This window comes from Rhinolophus sinicus, linkage group LG07 (genome assembly GCF_036562045.2).
Source record: "Rhinolophus sinicus isolate RSC01 linkage group LG07, ASM3656204v1, whole genome shotgun sequence".
NCBI lineage: Eukaryota > Metazoa > Chordata > Mammalia > Chiroptera > Rhinolophidae > Rhinolophus > Rhinolophus sinicus.
This window is the reverse complement of record NC_133757.1, coordinates 47,954,115-47,972,455: the sequence shown is the minus strand read 5'-3', so window position 1 is coordinate 47,972,455 and position 18,341 is coordinate 47,954,115. Positions and strand designations below refer to the sequence as shown.

At 53.3% G+C, this 18,341-nt stretch overlaps 1 protein-coding gene across 3 annotated transcripts in view; it reads left to right on the top strand.

Annotated features, from left to right (window-relative positions):
* Positions 1 to 17,901, top strand: part of LRRC20 (leucine rich repeat containing 20) — a 73,208-nt gene extending 55,307 nt beyond the window's left edge. For all 3 annotated transcript variants that reach the window (XM_074339541.1, XM_019712462.2, XM_074339540.1), the window contains one exon: positions 15,366 to 17,901. In XM_074339541.1, coding sequence (XP_074195642.1) covers positions 15,366 to 15,520 — 155 coding nt within the window. In that variant the 3' untranslated portion in view covers positions 15,521 to 17,901. The remainder of the gene's footprint in view (positions 1 to 15,365) is intronic.
* Positions 17,902 to 18,341: the final 440 nt, after the last annotated feature.

Below are 18,341 nucleotides of genomic sequence, written 5' to 3'. Positions count from 1 at the left end.
GAGGCATTTAGTCTGACTGTGAGCGATGACATGGGGACATGGTGGGTCAGCCCTCTTGTAAAGACCAGGAAGGAAGCTCTTTCACCCGAGCAGCCATTACATGTGACTCGAAGGTGGGTGCAGGGGCAGCATTAAGTTCTCACCATTGGCTCACACGTCCTTAATGCTACATAGCGATTCAGCATGTTCCTGGAATATGTGTGGGTGAAGAGAAAATCGAGTATTTAGGACTTCATTTTGCTCAACAGAAGACTATTTCAGTGCAGCTAGAATGTAAATTTCTAGAACCCTCAGTTCACTGGGGTGGTTTTTTTCCCTATGCACCCACTGTTTCAGAGAAGCAAGAGATCATAGGAAAAAAAGCTCTTAAGAAATTAATAAATAATGTGATAGCACTTTGGCCAAAACCAGTATCTGTATTGTGTAGGGATGGTGTGGGCTGCATTTTCTTAATTCTGCCCTCGTACTGTTTCACTTCTTGTCGTCAAGGTCACTGTTTCTCCCAGTGCGGTCCCAGGACCAGCAACGCCACCTGAGACCTTGTTAAAAAGGCACCTTCTCAGTTCCCTGCCCACACCTCCTCTGTCAGAAGCTGGAGCTGGGGGGCAGGCAGCAGTCTGTGTTAACAAGCTCCCCACCCCCAGGCGATGCAGATGTGCGCTGAAGTCTGAGAACCTCTGCCAAGGCTCTGGCTTCTCAAAGTCTCATCCACAGACCAGCAGCGGTGCGGGCACCACCTGGGAGCCTGTTAGAAATTCAAAACCTGGGGCTCCACCTCCGCTCTCGCGATTCAAAATCTGCCTCTGAGTAAGACCCCCATGAGGCTTCTACACACAGCACAGTCTGAGAAGCGCTGCTCTGAGGCCTTTTGCTAAAGCACCAGGTGTCATCTCTGCCAGCTGACTGTGCTAATGGCCCCATCTGCTCCGTAAGCCTCACAGAGACCCTTAGGGTACGTGACACAGATCCCGCACCAGAGTCCCCCTGGAGTGACTGTTAAATGCAGGCTCCCAGGTCCTCTCTCAGACCTCCCAAATCAGAATTTCTGTGGCTGGGGCCCAGGAACCTGCATTTCTTACTCAGGCCCCGGGCAGGGCCAGCGATGTGTTAAGAATTCCATCTGTCTCCTCCTCTCCTTTCCCCACGTCCATCCAATCAGCACCCAGTCCTGCCCACTCCTGAATCATCTGTTGCAATTGGTTCCTCCTGTCACATTTCACATCTCCCCCATCATCGTTTTCTGGGCCCTGGCGCTAGCCTTCCACCATGAGGTTTCCCCAAGTACAGGACGCTTGTCCCCCAGTATACAAGGCTGGGAGTGCGGGGCCAGGAAGACCTGGAGAGAGCGCACCCTGCCCAAAGGGGCACCTGCACCCCTGCTGTGGAGCAGTGTGTCATTGGGGGTCCAGCCCTGTGTCGCAGCCACCTCTCCCTTTTCTGGACAGGCAGGGGAGGAGGACATTCTTCTGGGGGGCCCCAGCTTCACTCTCGTCTCCATCAAGAGAAGAGATCCTTTGGGATGTGGCATCTCTGCCCTCCCCCCTAGTCCCGGGCACAAGTGCCCACGAGGACCTCAGGATTGCTCTCCCCGACATTCATATCGCCGTTCCAACCTCAGCCTGATTCGCAGAATAAATGGGAACATGGCTTTAGTTCCCCCTAGGGCTCTCTACCAAGCTGCCCCTGGGGGAGAGGCTCTGCATGCTCTTGCTGCTCTCAGAAGTCACCTCTGGTTGCGGGGATGAGACAGTCCCTGAGTACCAAGTGCTGAGAGTGGGGCACATGGGGCTGTGCAGGGTGCGGGGGCTTCCGGAGGAGCGGGAGCGAGCGTGACCCAGTCCTGTTGTTCTACAGCACAGCCCCGCTGTCCCTCTGGTGGGACAAGAGGAGAGTGTCACTACCAGTTCTTCCCCTGGAGCCCAGGGAAGGGTTTTTAAACAGAGGAAGCTCTGGAGGAGCAGAAGTGGAAATAAAGCTTTGTTTGATCTAAAAAGATAAAAGTACACACACAGATGCCTCATAACCTAATAGCTGTGGCTGCCTCGAACAGCTGCCCTGTAATCATCTCCTCTAATCTGCTCAAGCCTCTTTTCTGGATTGGGGGTATTATTTCCACTTAACAGTTGAGAAGGTTAAGGAGGCCGTACAAAGATGTGGGGGAGGCACCATTTGAACCCAGGTCTTTGGTGTTCCAGAGGCTGCGGGGAGAAGCAGGTGCAGGGTGCCACATGTCTGGGAGGCACCCATAAACTCTTTGCCAAATCAAGTTTGCAGGTTGCAAGGGAATAGCTTTCCCGCACTGACCTCCCTCAGCCCTGGCAGGAGCTCCCCCTGGGAGGGGTCACACTGCAAGGCCTCCTTAGGGGGCATTTTACAAGACGCTGGTTAGCAAACACTCTTCTGGGAGCTCCCTGCTTGCCACAGAAGGCAGTCAGCCCTGAAGACAGGTCAAAGCAGAGAAGCTGGCCTCTTGCCCTCCTTCCCCTGCCCCATGCGGATGCCAGGTTCTGTTGGGGGTGTGGGCGGGGCGGGGGGCTGGCCTAATATGATGTGGATTAGTAAATGGTACGCCTGTGTCCCCCGCACCAACAAGCTGCTCTGTCAGTATCCTCTGCCCAGAGCTGTAAATGTAACATGTAAAATCTGGCTGCTTGCATTTTTCGAGAGCCACCATTTTCTGCCTCTTACCACTTGGGGTTTAGCCAAGCCCTGGTCCTGGTCAGCTGAAGGTGCCAGGCCTTATAGGAGGGACCCGCTTCCAGGAAGATCTTAAATGAAGGGGAGATGTGCCAAGACCTCAAGGGCTTTCAGAGGTCAGCCTATCCATCTGTCGACCCACCAAACCTAAATGGGACGGAGGAAATAGCAAATGGCCAAAACAAGTGTTTCTGGACACAAGGCTCTGCATCCTGGCAGAACAGACAGTGGCATATTGAGAGGCTTGGAACCCACGTCTCCTTCCCTCACCACATACACACACCCTGAAGCATGCTTCTCTGCCGTTCCCTGACTCTTGGGTCTGGCGAGGAAGGGACGTGAGACAGGCACTTAGTAGCTGAGAAGGGGGCGTGACCACAATGGGCAGCTTTTAAGCCTGGCAAGGCAGGGGCTGTCTGGGCTGGCAGGTCATTCATGGAGGACGTAGTCAAAGCCCTGGCACTTGTCTCCTGCCCTTGGTTTGGTTGTCCCTCTGAACACAGCCAGCTGGCAACAGTCTGAGCCTTACCCTTCACACCCCTCCCCCCAAGCATTGGGTGTCACAGTGCCCAGGGTGGCAGCTGCCTGTTTGCCACAGCAGACTCATGCCCTCTGCCCTCACACCCTTGTCCAGTGCCTGCAGAGCGCCGAATTGTGCCCACGGCAGCAAGCAGTAGGTACAGGCATCAATCTGCTAACAAGCAACTTGGGGAGGTGACCATTAGACAAACGGTGCAGGGAGAACTTGCTGGCCAGGGAGCCACGCTGAGGGAAGAGGCCAGGGAGTAAACAAACAGGTTTCAACAGCAGTTACTGCAGTTTAAACATGGCCCCAGACACGAAGGGAAGGGAAGCTCCTGTTTGCAGCCCCTGCCCATGTGTGTCTGCCTGTAGGGAACTAGCAAGTTGGACCTCTGGGCAAATGACCTTTCACACACTTAGTCTCTGCCCAGATGGCATTCCCTGTGCCAACCCCCTCATGGTAAGGCCTGGATTACCCAGACTTCCAATTATCCAGGATGCTGTTGGCACTCTGTGGGTAGCACACACACAAACAGCAAGAAAAGAAGTTCTTTGACATTTATGTCCAATAAAACAAGATGCTTCCATGCGTGGCTAGACAGCCAGTCTCCAGTACTGCCTGTCGTGGGGACATGGTGGACGTGTCTCTGTCCAGAGTGCTGGAGAGCAGTCCCAAAGCTCTGAATCACGGAGCTCAGCCTTGCAAGGGCGTTTCAGCGGATAAGAGACTTGCAGGGGCACGGACACAAACAGGGATTTAGGCAGTTGGGAAATGTTTATTCGTTCACCGGTTGTCATTTTTTGATTGAGTCGCTTGCTCTGTGCTAGAGACAGAGATGGACAAATCCTCACGGGGCTTGCGGCGTGGTCAGTTACAGCCGCGGAGAGTCAGTGACCATTTACGTCATGCCTGCATCTTCGCTAAGCATTGTTCAAGTGTGCTCTTGTTGGGTCCTTGTGACAAACTTATGAGGCAGGTACTGTTATTCCGCCCAGGTGAGGAAACTGAGGCACAGGGAAGTTAAACGACATGGCATCTGGGCAGAACCAGGGTTCCAACCCAGGCAGCCTCTCTCCAGAACCCCAACTATGCAAGACAGTGCCTTGCATAAGGAGAGAAGATTTTCGCACAGAGCTGTAGGAAGCTAGAACGCCACGGCAAAGTTGTGGCTGAAGCACATCGCTTTGGTTGAAAGGAAACGTCCGTGGGATGAAGAGAATGGTGCGTGGGACTGAGGAAGGATTTCCTAGGCCAGGCAGGCACTCAGCCTCGCTCCTGACGGCTCCGCCTGACGCATTGAAGCAGGTAGGCAGTGTCCTAGGATGGAAGTATAGTAGTTTCGCCAGATTCTCTCATTAAGTCTCACCAGGAAGACCAGCAGTGCTCAAACTAGGTACATTCAGATCATCCAGGGAGATTTTAAAACCCCCATCTTCGAACCACACTCCATGGCAATTCAATCAGAATCTCTGGTGGTGGGTTTCAGGCTTAATGATTTTTTTAAACTCCCCAGATAATTTCAATGTGCAGGTAAGATAGAACCACTGAGTTAGACCAGAACCTTCTGTCAACAACCACATTCCATCCCTGAAGAAGCTGACACCTCCCTCTTGCTCCTCCTTCCAATGGCTGGCTGGTGTGTGTGTGTGTGTGTGTGTGTGTGTGTGTGTGTGTGTGTGTAGCTACATCAGGACGAGAAGAACAGCCTGGCCGTGAGAGCTGACCGTTGACAGAGGTGGGTTGGCCTTGCCTCCTTCCCTCTGGGGGCCTCTTTTTCACTGACCTACTGTCCCCTGGGCCCTGGGCACGGTGTTCTGCTGCCCCAGTGCCCACAAAACCCCCTCTCCTGGTTTCCCTGTAACACAGCCTGCTTACCTGACATTTTCAGAAGGAACTTTATCAATAGCCAAAGGCAACAGGGAATATATAGATAGTAAAACAGTGGGCCAGTTCCCAAAGGACAAGTTTATGCCAAAGATTCCTTGTGTAAGAGATGAGGAGTTGGCCTGAGTTCCAGCACCTTTGGTTTGGGAGCTTGCCGTCTAGCGACTCAGCTTGGCTCACCAGTGGTACTGGAGGCACTCCCTCAAGTTCAGTGGCGTACCTTGGTAGCTTGAAATTGGCCATTGTGGGAGTATTTACACCATGAAAAATCACAAATGCTACAAATCCGGGTATTTTCCCCTGTAGGGAGCAGATTGTCAAACATTAGCCAGCACACCACTGGCTCAGACCCTCCCCACTCTTTTTTCTCTCCTGGTGTCCTGACCACCCCACCCTGCCCCCACCAACTGCTTTTGTTTCCCAGAAGCTACTTTCCCTGGCTGGGTCTACCTAATTCATTCCCACCTGGGGGTTATCTTAGGAGCTTTTCTTCTTTTCCAATTGTAAGGGAGGTATTATTGCTCTAACATTGATCTTAAACCTGAGCAGAAAGAGTGATGAATTGGTATCAGCAACTATAATTTCAAAGCACAGAGAAGGATTTACAAAGGAGCCATTCACACGTCTGCCAGCACCCAGAAAGAAGAGCCTTTAGGGGAGGCAATTACTTTTCCATCTGTATGTCCCGTCACCCCTCACTTCCAGACACTTGACACACACACAGCAGATTACGTAGCTCTAGCTGTTCTAGTCCTCCAGGCAAGTGTTAGATACAGGCACGCCCCCAGCTCCATGCGGGGGAATAACAGACACTTAATGAGAGACAGTAGCAGCGTGGTCTTTCTTTTCTGAGGCCCTCCCAGAGCATCTAAGGGAAGCGGTTGGAGGACCTGAAAGAAGCCCAGAGCAGCCTGGGGCTGGGGGGCTGTAGGGATGCTGAGGTACAGGGCCTTCCAATGACCCAAGTGCAGGGGGGCAGGTGGAGGAAGGTAGAGGGAGAGCAAGGGACTTTAGCCAGGAGGAGGGATGGGCATAGGGAGCAAAGACAAATCTGGCTGGGAAGATAAATGCCAGGCGTGGGCCAGGTCATCTGAGTTACTTAGTTACTTATTGGTTGTCTCCAGAGCAGCCAATAAGACTGTTATTCCTAAAGAGAGTCATTATGGTCCGACTTTCATTGCATAGCAAATCCAGGCTGGGCGTATGCAGGAGGTAAGGCTGTGGTGGGGGACCCCACTCGGTGCCCCTTTGCTGGCCAGCCTGGGGTAAGGAGGGATTTTATACCTCTGTAACCCCATTCTTCGTGGGGAGTGCTTTATGTTCCCCTCTGCTGTCTGATGTGGCCCCATGAGGCAGAAGGACTGTTTTAAAGACGAAAGGTTGGGGTTCAGAGACGTGAGAGGCCTGCCCGAGGTTGCAGGACGTTAAATGTCATATCTGAGCTTAGGGCCTGGCTCTGGCCCTGCCCACTCTCCCAACTGGCCCCTTTCAGCAGGGGGCTTAGAACTCCCTGTTCCATACAACCTGCTCTGAGGGCCGCAGAACTCAGCTTGTAGACTTGTCATGTGGTGTCCTCTGTGTTCCTGAGGGCAGGAGCTATTTGTTTTCTTCCTGTGCCACCCTCACCAGGATGCTCAGTCCAGGACTCTGTGGGGTTGGGGGAGGCTCTGTCACTGATCCCACCTGGCTTCTGCCAAGCCTTCTGAAGGCACAGACCGAGCTGTGAGTGAGGGACATGTATATGCATGTGGCCCAGGAGCCTTCTTGTTCCAGGCGTGATTTCCTACCCTGCCAGGTTACCATAGTTTGCCTGCTTGTGTCCTGTGGCATTTAGAGTAGCTGCACGAAGCTCAGCTCAGCTCAGCACCGTCTCCTGGATGTTGGTTGTTTTGGTCTCCAGGCACCAAGAGCTGCGTCAAGGCTGAGGGATGGGTGCCAGCTCTGGCTGCGGGGCCGGCCTCGATTCTCAAGCACGAATGTGCCTGCAGCCCCCCAGGGGAGGCGAAGGTGGCTCCTTAGGTGCCACCCACAGGCCTAACACACTAGGGCTGGCACTGCCTCTGCATCTTTCCCTAGTATCCCAGGTGTCATTATAAGGAGGTGTTCTGAAGGTGTAGGCACACACTCCCTGGCTAGAACCCCTTGGGGATGGAGGCAGAGAAGCTGGAGGGTCCTGAGAAATCGGGCATTTCTGGCCAGAAAGAGATAGTTCAGGTGAGAAGTGGGTCAGCCAGGCATGTGTGACCTCTCCAGTGCACTCCAGCTTGGGTAGGGTAAGGGCTGCCACTATTGATTTCCAAGCTGCCAAGGAAGCCAAAGCACTTGAACCCGGGGCCACCAGGTTGGGGAACCTTGAATCCCAATTCCACAAGGGACCTTCTGTGTCATGGGCCCAGCCCATGGGGTCACCTCTGTGCTCAGAAGCTCACTCAGTACCCCTTACCCCTTCCCTGGGCCCAGACCCCTCCTCCCCTCAGTGTCCTTTTAGACTATGGGCACCACACGTGTGAAGTGACTGTGTTTTCTTATCTTGCCTCTAGCTGGCCCCACTGGCATACAAAAGTTTGCCAGTCAGTAGTGCTAATGATTAGTGAAGGGATGTCAAGTGACCTTGGGGAAGTACTTTTCTCTTAAGTGCTGCCTACTCTGATTCTGGTATTATTGATTACTTTACGCTTCCACAGATCTATGTAGGGGGCAGTTTGGGATGGCTCTCTGCAGGCAGAGGAGGGCTGGATCCACCTGTCCATGTGGGAGGAGGGTCATTGGCTGCGTCCTGGTGAGATGACAGGAACCATCAGTGGAGTGTGTCCCACCTGCGCCAGCATTTGTGGAGTTTAATCCAGATTGGGGGGCTTTATCCCTGCTGTGGGCCAGGATACCAGGCCTCACAACGTAAGTCCATCGCCACCAACAGACACTTGGGGGCCACGGGAAAGTCAAAAGAATATTATTCTGGCTTCAGAAAGGAATTCTGGAACCTCGCATGCTATATTCCACAGTCACAGGCTGAAAGTGATGCATGCGGTAACCCTGGAATGCCTTGTGAACTCAAAGCCTCTCATTGTCTGTAACGGGGAAAGTTGGCATGAACCCGAATGTCCAACAACAGAAGTGGGAACCTAAGTGGTGTCCCTCCGTGCCGTGGACTAGATGCAGCCATAATAATGTCACTGACTCGTCACCTTGAAGATGTTTACAACGTGTCATCAGGGAAAGGATGTTATGGCATGACATCTAGGAGGCCGTTTTTGAAATATAGATTGTGTGTGTGTGTGTGTGTGTGTGTGTGTGTGTGTGTGAATGTACGTGCATATTAAAAATTTAATATGAAATATTAATTAAAAGAAATCATTGGAAAGGCCATAGGCCAACACATTAAGAGTGATTAGTTCTAGATGCAGGACGTGGGTGATTTTATTTTATTTTTGCTCATCAATATTTTTTCATTTTCTAAATTGGATTTCTAGTGCTAAAGGGCCAATGTCCTATCATCACCTTGGTCCACAGAGGCCTGGCCCCTGCTGGCAAACACATAGAATGGGGCAGGGCCAGGGGAAGGGTCACAGAGTTGTTTAATAAAGTGGTGTTGATGGTGGGTCTACTGTGTGCCCAGCTCAGGGTGGTCCTGAGCCTAAGAGAACGTATAATCTACTTCAGGAGGTAAGACATTCATTCCTTCATTCATTCATTCATGTGCCACTGTGCGAGGTACTGCACTCATGGGGGTAAACAGAGGTTTGCACAGGTTGCAGAGCACGATGCCTGATACAAGACTGGTGAAAAGTGTGGTGGGGGTTTGGATGGGGACCGAGTGGAGTGACGGAGGAGGTTGCTTGTGAGCTGGGATTTGAGGATCGGCAGGCCATTGCTGAGTGATGACGAGGGCATGGCCCATGGGACAGGGGAGGGCTGGGTCTCCTATCCAGGTGGTCCCAAGTCCAGAGGCCTGGCTTCTGTTCCCACCCTGCTGCCCCTGTGCCATGTGGCCTTGGGGAAACTTATTTAAACTCGCCAAGCCTCAGTTTCCCCACCCACACAGTGCAGATCATAGCACCTCCTCCTCTCCCCTCGACAGCCATCTCCCCCTCTGCTCAGGATGCTGTGAGTGTGAACAATCTTTCAGCTTTAGCTGGAAACGCTGGGTTGGCCTCTTGGGCTTAGAATCTGCCGGCTTGGCTGTTTCGAGTTGTTGATTCTGCCAGTTTTGACACAGTCTAGTGGTTCCCTTGCTCCTGCCTCTAAGCAGCTCAAACAACTTTAGCAGTGAAATCAAGGGAAAGAGATTCACTTAGTCTCCTCTCTGTACCTGTGAAGGCTATCAGTGTCCTTCAGCAGCGTGGTGTGGAAAACAACGCAGACCCTGGAGAGGCCAGCTCAGTGGTAGATGTGAAAATGCCAGGCTGAGAATTCAAGCAGTGCTGCTGTCGCTGGGCCTGGAGCCGCAGAGACTTGCTCCAAGGCTGAGCTGCAGCTGGTCTTCATGCCATACAAGCAGGGGGGTCACAGAGAGACTCCTCCCACTCGTGAGCAGCGGCCACTCTGCAGGCTGCTGGCCTCTCTGGCTCAGGGGTGGAGGAGTCAGAGTTCAGAGAGAGAACAGTCCTTAGCCACCTCCTAGTTCAACACCCTCTGGAGAAACTGAGGCAGAACCAGTGATCCCCAGTGGCAGGTGGGGAGATGGTTTGACCACAGCTCTGAGCCTCAGCCCCCATCTCTGAAGTGAGGCTGTATTCACAGCTGATGTGACACCCTCAGCCCAGGGTCCAGCCCTGAGTGAGTTGCACCTTGAAACCTTCCTGTCGTGATTACGTTTTGGGAACTGAGGGGCCAGAGACCGGATCTGGCCTTGGCCTTGCCCCTTTATATAGTGAGATGAAGCAACACCGAGGGGTTTGGGGTTCAGGAACTATCGAGAACTGTCCTGCCTCCAGCACTTACTGGCTTGGTGACCTCCAGCGCTTAGGCACTGTCAAAGAGAAACCAGAGCTGAACAATAGTTTAAAGCAAGAAAAATAAATTTTACTCAGGACTGTTGAGGCAAGAGAAAAGAGACCTCAGAATAGAACCTGGCTCAATTATAAATACAGTGTGGGCAATTGGGAATTTATAATAGAGGAGTGGAGGTTGGGGGATGTCAGTGGATAGAAAATTACTAAGAGGAAAACCATCATGGGTAAGGGGAGATTCTGGCTAAATGACTTCACAGGATTCTTGCTGAAGGCAGACCAGGGTGAGCAGACATCACCTAGCAGGTGGTGGCAGATAAGGAACCTGATTAGACGTACGAGGGTGATCACATACTGAGGGCGGAGGATTCTGGCTTATTACAAACACAATTCAACGGAGTACATTTTAAAGATCCTATTGTCTTTCTTCAACGATTCACAAACTGAGCAGTATCCACTATAGCAGCTAGAAAGGAGCTCCAAGGAGCTGTACAGAATGAAAGACCGAGGCAGAGGGGAGTGGGAACAAGGAAGGTATTGCAGGCGAGAAAAGTGGGTTGGTTATCGCGGAGGTACTTTCTTTTAGGGGATGGCAGGGGTCCACCAGGCAGATGACCTCACTAGTGCCCATTGGGTGATTCCTGATTGACTGGTTTAAGATTTCATTTCTGGGAGAGCTGAAACTGTAAGTTTAGTCTCAGTGTGGTGATGTGGGGCTTAGCATAAGCGACTCCATTTGGGGCCTGTTGTTAACAGGCTAAACCAACTTAGCAGGTTTCTGGCTAAAATGGACCATGAAAGATGAGCACGGAAATGCAAAATTCTGGCCTGGTTGAAAAATTCAGGGAAGCCAGAGTAGAGTCAGTGAATCTTTGTCAGCACCGAGAATCCGAGGCTCAGTTTCCTTATCTGCAAAATGGGTCATTGTGAGGAACCATCCAGCGCAGGGTCTCAAGTATCCATCCCCAGAAGCAGCCTTCTTTGCCTGGCCCATGTAGACAAGGTACAGAAGCTCCCTGGGCCTCGATTTCCTTCTGCGTCACATGGCGGTTGTAATAGCCCGTGAAATGATTTTGCCTCTTAAAAGCCCAAAGCAGGGGGTATTCTTATACCTGCTGTTAGTGGCAGAGGGGGTGATGACTGTCCCTCCTGCCCCTACCATTGACTGTGCTGTTGGCCGTGGCCATTGCAAGCTGCTGCTGGTGTGACAAAGATGAAGGTTCCATTTAGCCCTTGTCTTCCCAGCCATTATTAGCAGGGAGTGTGGGGGCCCAGCTCCCATGGAAAGAGCCAAGAACTGCCATGGGCAGCCCCTACCTTCAGCCCCCACTCCGGGCCCAGTAAGGGGCAGGGAAGAGCTGAGGCTGGCAGCTACCTAATGGGACATTAGCAGACCAGTGAGCCCAGGACAAGGCAAAAGGAGGGGGGAGGAACTGATATCAGTTGTTTTTGCTTTGCCTCCCCTCCCAGAAGCAATATCTGCTCCTAACCCCACATTCTAGAAACAGACTTGTCGCTGTTGTTTTTGGCTACCCGAGCCTCCACGTTTGCCTTGGGCTCTGAGTCCTTCATTGCCACCTCGTGTCCTCTCATCTGTCATGTCGGTTCCTGCCGGCAGGACAGATGATGATCAGCCCCACAGCCACCCTGTAGCCAATCTTCTTGCTTGTGACCCAGCTCCCAGCCACCTCACAGCCTAGCAACTCCCCAGCTGCCCAGAATGTCTTTTTGTGCCCACCATGGTGTGTGCCAGGTATGGTGTTCTGCCCTTGGCACTCAACGTCAAAGACTCTGCCCTCAGGAGCTTAAGAGTTTCCTGTGCTCCCAGGACGTGCCAAGGGACTGGGCCTGTGGTCTGACGAACAGAGCCGGGCCCTCAGGGAGCCCAGAGCCAGGTCACCCCAAGGTGCTAAGGGAGGGCAGACTCCTGAGTAGGGGTTTGGTTGCCTGTTCACGGGGCCCAGGGAAGCCTACACATCGCTCCTCTCTGGTCTAATAAGCGAGGGTCCTCCATCTCAGCATCAGCCTGGCTGCCCAGTGGCTGGGTGATTGGGCCAAGTTGCTTCCTCCCCCTTCTGCCTCAGTTTCCTCAACTTCTTCCCAGCTCTGATGGTCTCTCTGCTATGATCTATGCTGCCCCGCGCCAGCAATCCATGAAAATGAGTATCTCGAGGGCCCTTCCAGTTGGTACTCTCAGCTGAAGCCACGTCCAGGGCTTCTGACCGCCTGTGAGAGGTGGTGAGGGGCGTGGGACTTAACAGCACTTTCAGGAGACGTCTGAGGCTTGATACCGTTTTCCTTTCTACATGATCTTACGTCCAGGCATCTCCGTGGTGAAATCCAGCTGAGACGTTGTTGGCCAAGCTCTGTGTCTTCCTGCTCAGAAGTTAGGGCACGTCCTCTTGGATTGGGGTAGTGCTCAGCGAGTGTGCTCGGTGCAGGCACCAGACAATCAACGGGGAGCAGGGGCCCCTGCACTTGTGGAGTGTGTGTTGCTAGAGCACTGAGCTGGCATACTGCATACAGTTGTCTTACTGATTTCTCACTGCCTCCCTGTAAAGTAGGCAGAGTGACCCTCATTGTACAGGTCAGAAAGCTGAGGTTCAGAGATCCCGCCTAGGGCAACAGAGACACTGGAAAAGCCATTCTGATTATCTGACTGCAGAGCTTTGTTCAGCATCTTAGCCAACTCTGCCTGTCCAATGTTACATGAAGTGAAGGGTCTAGGAGTGTTTGCCTGAAGCATGTGGTGGTTACTGGGCTCCAAGTCTCAGAAGTGTTTTGTCGTGGACAAGAAGGGACACGTCTGTTCTGCACTGTGACCCAGAGCAGAACCAGGAGGCATGGAAGATTCTAGAACCAACCTGATAACATCTCCAGGAAACCTTTTCTCTCAGGGCAGATTAGCAAGGAAATACCTCTCATGGGGACCTCAGAGATTCTGTAATTCTGTGCCCCTGGCTTCTGTTGGAGGTGGAGTCCCTGGGCATTGAGAAGGAGCTGTTCCTGGGTGGGGAGCCCAGAGAGCTGTGAGCATCCTAGTCAGGGGAAGCCAGACACTCCTGGGTACCAGGGTGCCCTGCAGAAAGACTGTTTTCAATCTCCCATAACTAAGGGAACCCCTTAGAGGGTTCTCACAGTTGGTGGAGTGTATGCCAGGCTGGAGAGCCATGTGGGAGGTGGCATAAAGAGCACAGACCCTGGAGCCAGCAGGCCTGGCTTCATATCCTGGCTCCAGCACTTCCTACCTGTGTGACCTGGGGCAAGTTACTTAACCTCTCTGATCTTCATTTTCCTCATAAAATGGAGATAACAGTACTCCACTTACATGGCTATTGTGAGGATTAAAAAACTACATGTAAAGAGCTTAAATCAGCAAGCACTCAACACATGTTAGTTAAACAAAAAAACTATTATCCACAACAAAATGTGATCCAAAACTGAGATGCCGGAGACCCAAATCCTTGCAAACTCCCACCTTGCTAGGAACATCTTGGGCTGCAGTCTTGAGGAGAAGAGGCCCCTGGGAACTCCCCTGGGTGCTGAGTCACCTGGCAGTTCAGGTTGAAGCCTTTGTTTGGGTTGCTTTCTCCCCTCCCATTCCCACCTGACCCAGCTGGCTGTGGACACTGGAGCTCGCTGTGAACCAGCAGGCAGCAAACTGGGCAGGGCCCCAGCTCTGCCGTTTAATAGCTGTGTGCCCTTGAGTGTCAGTCTTTTCTGAGCCTCAGTTTCCTCATCCGTAAAGTGGGCAGAGGAGCATTTGTGCTGCTCTACCCCCATGGCTATGGGGAGGGTCAAATAATGGAAGTGCTTTATAAACTTGAGTGACATGCACATATGAGGAACTGTCCTGAGCTAGTGGCCTTCCATCCCTTCTTCCAGAGGAGCTAGGGGGTAGGTACACATTCCAGTTACCAAACTCAGAGGGGAGGAGTGTATCTGTCTTCAGGGGATGCAGTTGGGGCTCTTTCCAACAGCCCAGTGTGGGCGCTCCTCACCCCCTTCCAGGCACTGCCTACCTTTCACTGCAGAGCTCCAAGGCACGGGAAGGGAAGGACACTGCACAACCCTCACCGAAGGTTAGGGGCTCAGTGTCCATCTGCCTGGACGTGGGGGTGGGAAAGTCCAGGCAGCCTCTTTGGGAAGCCCTGGGGCAGCAGGATGACTGGAGCTCCTAGTTGACTCAGCAGGAGTTCTAGACAGCAGTCAGATGAATGAAGTATCCATGTATAGCCTTCGACAGAGCAGTCAGCCCTGCTCCTGGGCGTACATCCAGAGACAGTGTCATGCTAGCCCTCAGGACAGATGGAGGCCACCCGGGTGTCCATCACTGACAGAGCAGCGAGATAGAATGTGGTGGGGACACAGGATCGGGGTCTGGGCAACAGTCAAAAGCAAACAGATCAGACATACAGGGAGCCTTGTGGGTGGATTGTAACATTGGGTTTGGTCATTAGCAGCATTAGTACCGGGCACCGATACCCTCCCTACTGAAAGGAAGCAGGACTTCCTGATGGCTGATTCCACGGCTGGGGCGGTGAAGGCTGGAGATGAGCCTTACTGGAAAATAAGGAAATGCATCCAAAAAGTGCCAGGGGCATGTTAAGTCAACTGGAGCCAGATCGAAGGGGCTCCCACTGATCAAATATGGGACAATTTGAGCACCAAGGTAATGAACTACAATAATGAATTGTAAACCATTAGAAACATTGATAATAAATAGATACGTGAGCGAGGAGGGAAGGCTGGTGCGCAGAGGACTGCTGAGGGATGCTGGAGTTGGAAAGTCATTTTATAACCACCATAAAGAACAGATCAGGCAAGAATCATCGGTGGATGTTAACTCTAGGGGCGCTGGGTACTACACTTAGAGGAGAAGCAGAATATGTGCACGCTTTTAAAGTGTGCCCCCACATTCTGTCCATCATCCACTGATGGACAGTTGGCGGTTGTGATTAGTGCTGCTGTGAACCTTTGTGCACAAGTATTTGAGGGCCTGTTTGCAATTCTTTCAGTTCTACTCAGCAGTGGAATTGCTGGGATACATGGGGATTCTACGTTTAACTTTATGTTTAGGATGCTTTTCTGCCTGTGTTTGCAGTGCCCTGGTGGACCCTGATGGCCCCTCACCCGGGGCTGGGCGGCTGGGCACCAGGAGCTGAGCCCACGTGTGGTGGGGGATGGAGAGCGGCTCCTATCCTGTGCTCTGGTCTCCCAGGCAGACGAGCGTCGACATCTTCCTGCTCCATCATCCTTCTTCTCTGCCTGCTTGGCCCCGGGCCCCCTAACCTGCCGTCTCTCCCCGACAGATGTGCCCGTGGAGAAGCTGGCCGCCATGCCCGCCTTGCGTAGCATCAACCTCCGCTGCAACCCGCTGAACGCCGAGGTGCGCGTCATCGCCCCGCCGCTCATCAAGTTTGACATGCTCATGTCTCCGGAGGGCGCTCGGGCCCCCCCACCTTAGACCGCCTTCCTCATGCCCACCCAGCAAGGGACAGAGGCCACCTGGCCTGGCACCCTGAGGGGAGGGAGTCCCATGGGCCCATGGAGGCGAAGCTTGGGGGCTGGGGGTGGGTGGGCCGAACAGCATTTGGTGGGAAGGGGTGCAGAGGTCCAGGGTCGGTAGCTTAGAGCAGTAGTGGGCCCTGGAATGCCCAGGGGGAGAAGGCAAGGCAGGGGCTGGAGCCCAGACTCTGGCCTCTCACAGCTTCTGTGCAAACTTGGGCAGACCCCCACCCTCTCTGAGTCTTATAATTTGGGGAGGGGGCAGTGGTGCGGGGCCTTTGTCACCTTTGGGCTCCTTGGAGGCTTTTTAGGAAACACATGCCTCCAAGTTACCTTCAGATCCTCGGGTACCTTCTGAGCCCGTGCCTGAGGATCGCTGAGCATTTTCTGGCCCCTGTGGGTTGAGGCCTTGTTTCTAGGGCTGAGAGCCAGTCACTCGCCCGAGAGGAATAGAAGACAACCTGCATCTATTTATTGCTTCCTAAGAAGTGACCTGACTGAGGCCTTTCACATGCCCCATTCTCAGCCCAGTGGGTTGCTGGATTGGTGGGAGCCTGAACTAGGAATCGTGGGAATGCGGCAGAGAGTATGGCCTGACACTACAGCAGGGCTGACAACGTGTGTATAGGAGCCCAAGGACTGTCAGGCCAGGAAACTGGGGAGCAAATCAAAGTGGCTCTACCTTCCCTGGTAATTAAGAAATCTCTGGGGTAAGAAGTTCTGAGCACTCCATCCCTCCCTCAGGAGTGACCAGGTGTGCCTGGCTTCACCCCTAGAGCCACAGAAGAGGTGGCCCAGAGAGAAGCAAAGCCATTTGCACCTGTGCCACCCTCACCATAGTCTTCTGCTGGCAGCAATCTGGCTGCCTTGACATTGTTCCACCTGCAGACAGAAAGCACTGTGACAGGCCATTGGATCTGTAGCTGGCCAGCTTCCAGGCTACCCCCAAAAGCCCTGAGAACCTAGTCATTTCTAGGTCCTCCACAGAGTCAAGGGTGTGGCCAGGCAGTAGGGTGACCAGCCATCCCTGTTTGCTCTGGACGTGGAACTTTCAGTGCTGACATGGGCACAGCACCCAGCAAACAGAGACAACCGGCCACTCTACCAGGAGAGGGCCGAGGGCTTTTTCTTCCTGACAACATCTGTGGTTTGGAGAACCCCTGACCGCTTGATCCCTCAGACACCTACCTCCCACTTTCTTATCTGTGGAGCAAGCAGATCAGAGCCCACCTGGTCCAGACTTTTGTCTGGGAGAGACACCTGAGGCCCCAGGACTTGGCACGAGCCAGGCCACCCAAATCCGACATCCATGGACCAGTGGCCACTCTTCACTCCTAGAACTAAGCTGTTCAGAGCCCAAACCACCGCTCAGAGCAGAACCCTTTCTGAGCATGCTCTCCTTCCTTTCCCCTTCCCAAGCCCTGGGGCTGCCGCTGCCCAGGCCTCCCGTCTCTTGGCAAGAAACAGGCAGGTTGGTTGATCATTGATGTGTCACTGAGCACTTGGTGTCCCAAGAGATGCCTTGTTTATTCTGCTCATCTCCCAAGGCCTGGTTGGTCAAGCTCTGAGAATCGTGTTTTCAGGGTGCGGAGGCCACACAAGATCCCTAGGGCTACTGAGTTCGGCTGGGGGCAAGCAGGGGCTGCCGTTTAGCCCAAACTGGCCTGGCCCCGTTCACCCTGTGTCCTGGAATGGGGTTTCTCCTTGTTGTAGAAGGGGTGCACTTTCCTGATACACACAAAGGCATTTGTGGCCAGAGCCTTGCGACTCAGTATGGTCCATGGGCCGGCAACACTGGCATCCATAGGAGCTTGTTAGAAATACAGGACCCCACGCCCCACCCGAGACCTCTGAATCAGAACCTGCTCTCCAGAAGAGCCCCAGGTGATTCATACAAGCACATTACCTTTTGAGAAGCAAGGGCCTGGGGTGGCCCAGGGGACATCCTGAGTGGAGGGTGGAGGTCCTCAGCTTTCCCCCAGCACCACCAGGGCTGAGTCTGTGCCCCCCGAGACCCGTGGCCTCTTAGTTCTTTTCAGAGTCTGCGTGACAATCCCAGTGAAGGCAGTGACTGGAAGTCACCAGGAGATGAGGGTTGGGTTTGCTTGGCCTTCTGGATCTGCCTTCCTGGTGAACTCCACATGCCAAGCTGCTGCTTCCCCGGGTCCTCACTTGAGGCCCTTTCGGGGGGTTGCTTCTGGAAGCTGTTTTCTACTCTGCTTGGAGAGTTTGCCCTGGCCTCTCTGGGAAAGCTTGGGCTGGCAGAGAAGCCCCAGATCAGAGCCCACAACGCGAGTGAGCCCTTAGCTTCAGTTGGCAATAAAGAATGCGTTGGTTTCACCTGCCTGTTTGGTGTTTGATTCTCACAGCACAGACCTCTCATAACTGGGTGTCAAACCCACCCACCTGCAAAGAGGAGGGGCTGCCCTCTTGTTGAAAGCTATCCTAGGCTGATACTCAGTATGCGTCACAGGTGGGCGCAGCTGCAGCCAAGAGGAACTGATGCATGCCCTAAAGCTGAGTTGCTGCTGGGCCACCAAATGTCAGCCCTGGGGAGACCCGGACACCTGGGAAAGGAGGAACGGGCCTGGTGTCCCCAGTTTTTCCCTTGCCGATGCTAGAAATGACAGCCTCAGTAATTCATTCCTGATGGTCTGTGGTTCTCACCCGGGTCGCTGGACCAACAGCACTGACATAACCATGGAGCTGGAGAGACTCGCAAACTCTCAGTCCCACCCCAGACCCACAGAATCAGACACTGGACGAGGGCCCAGCACTGT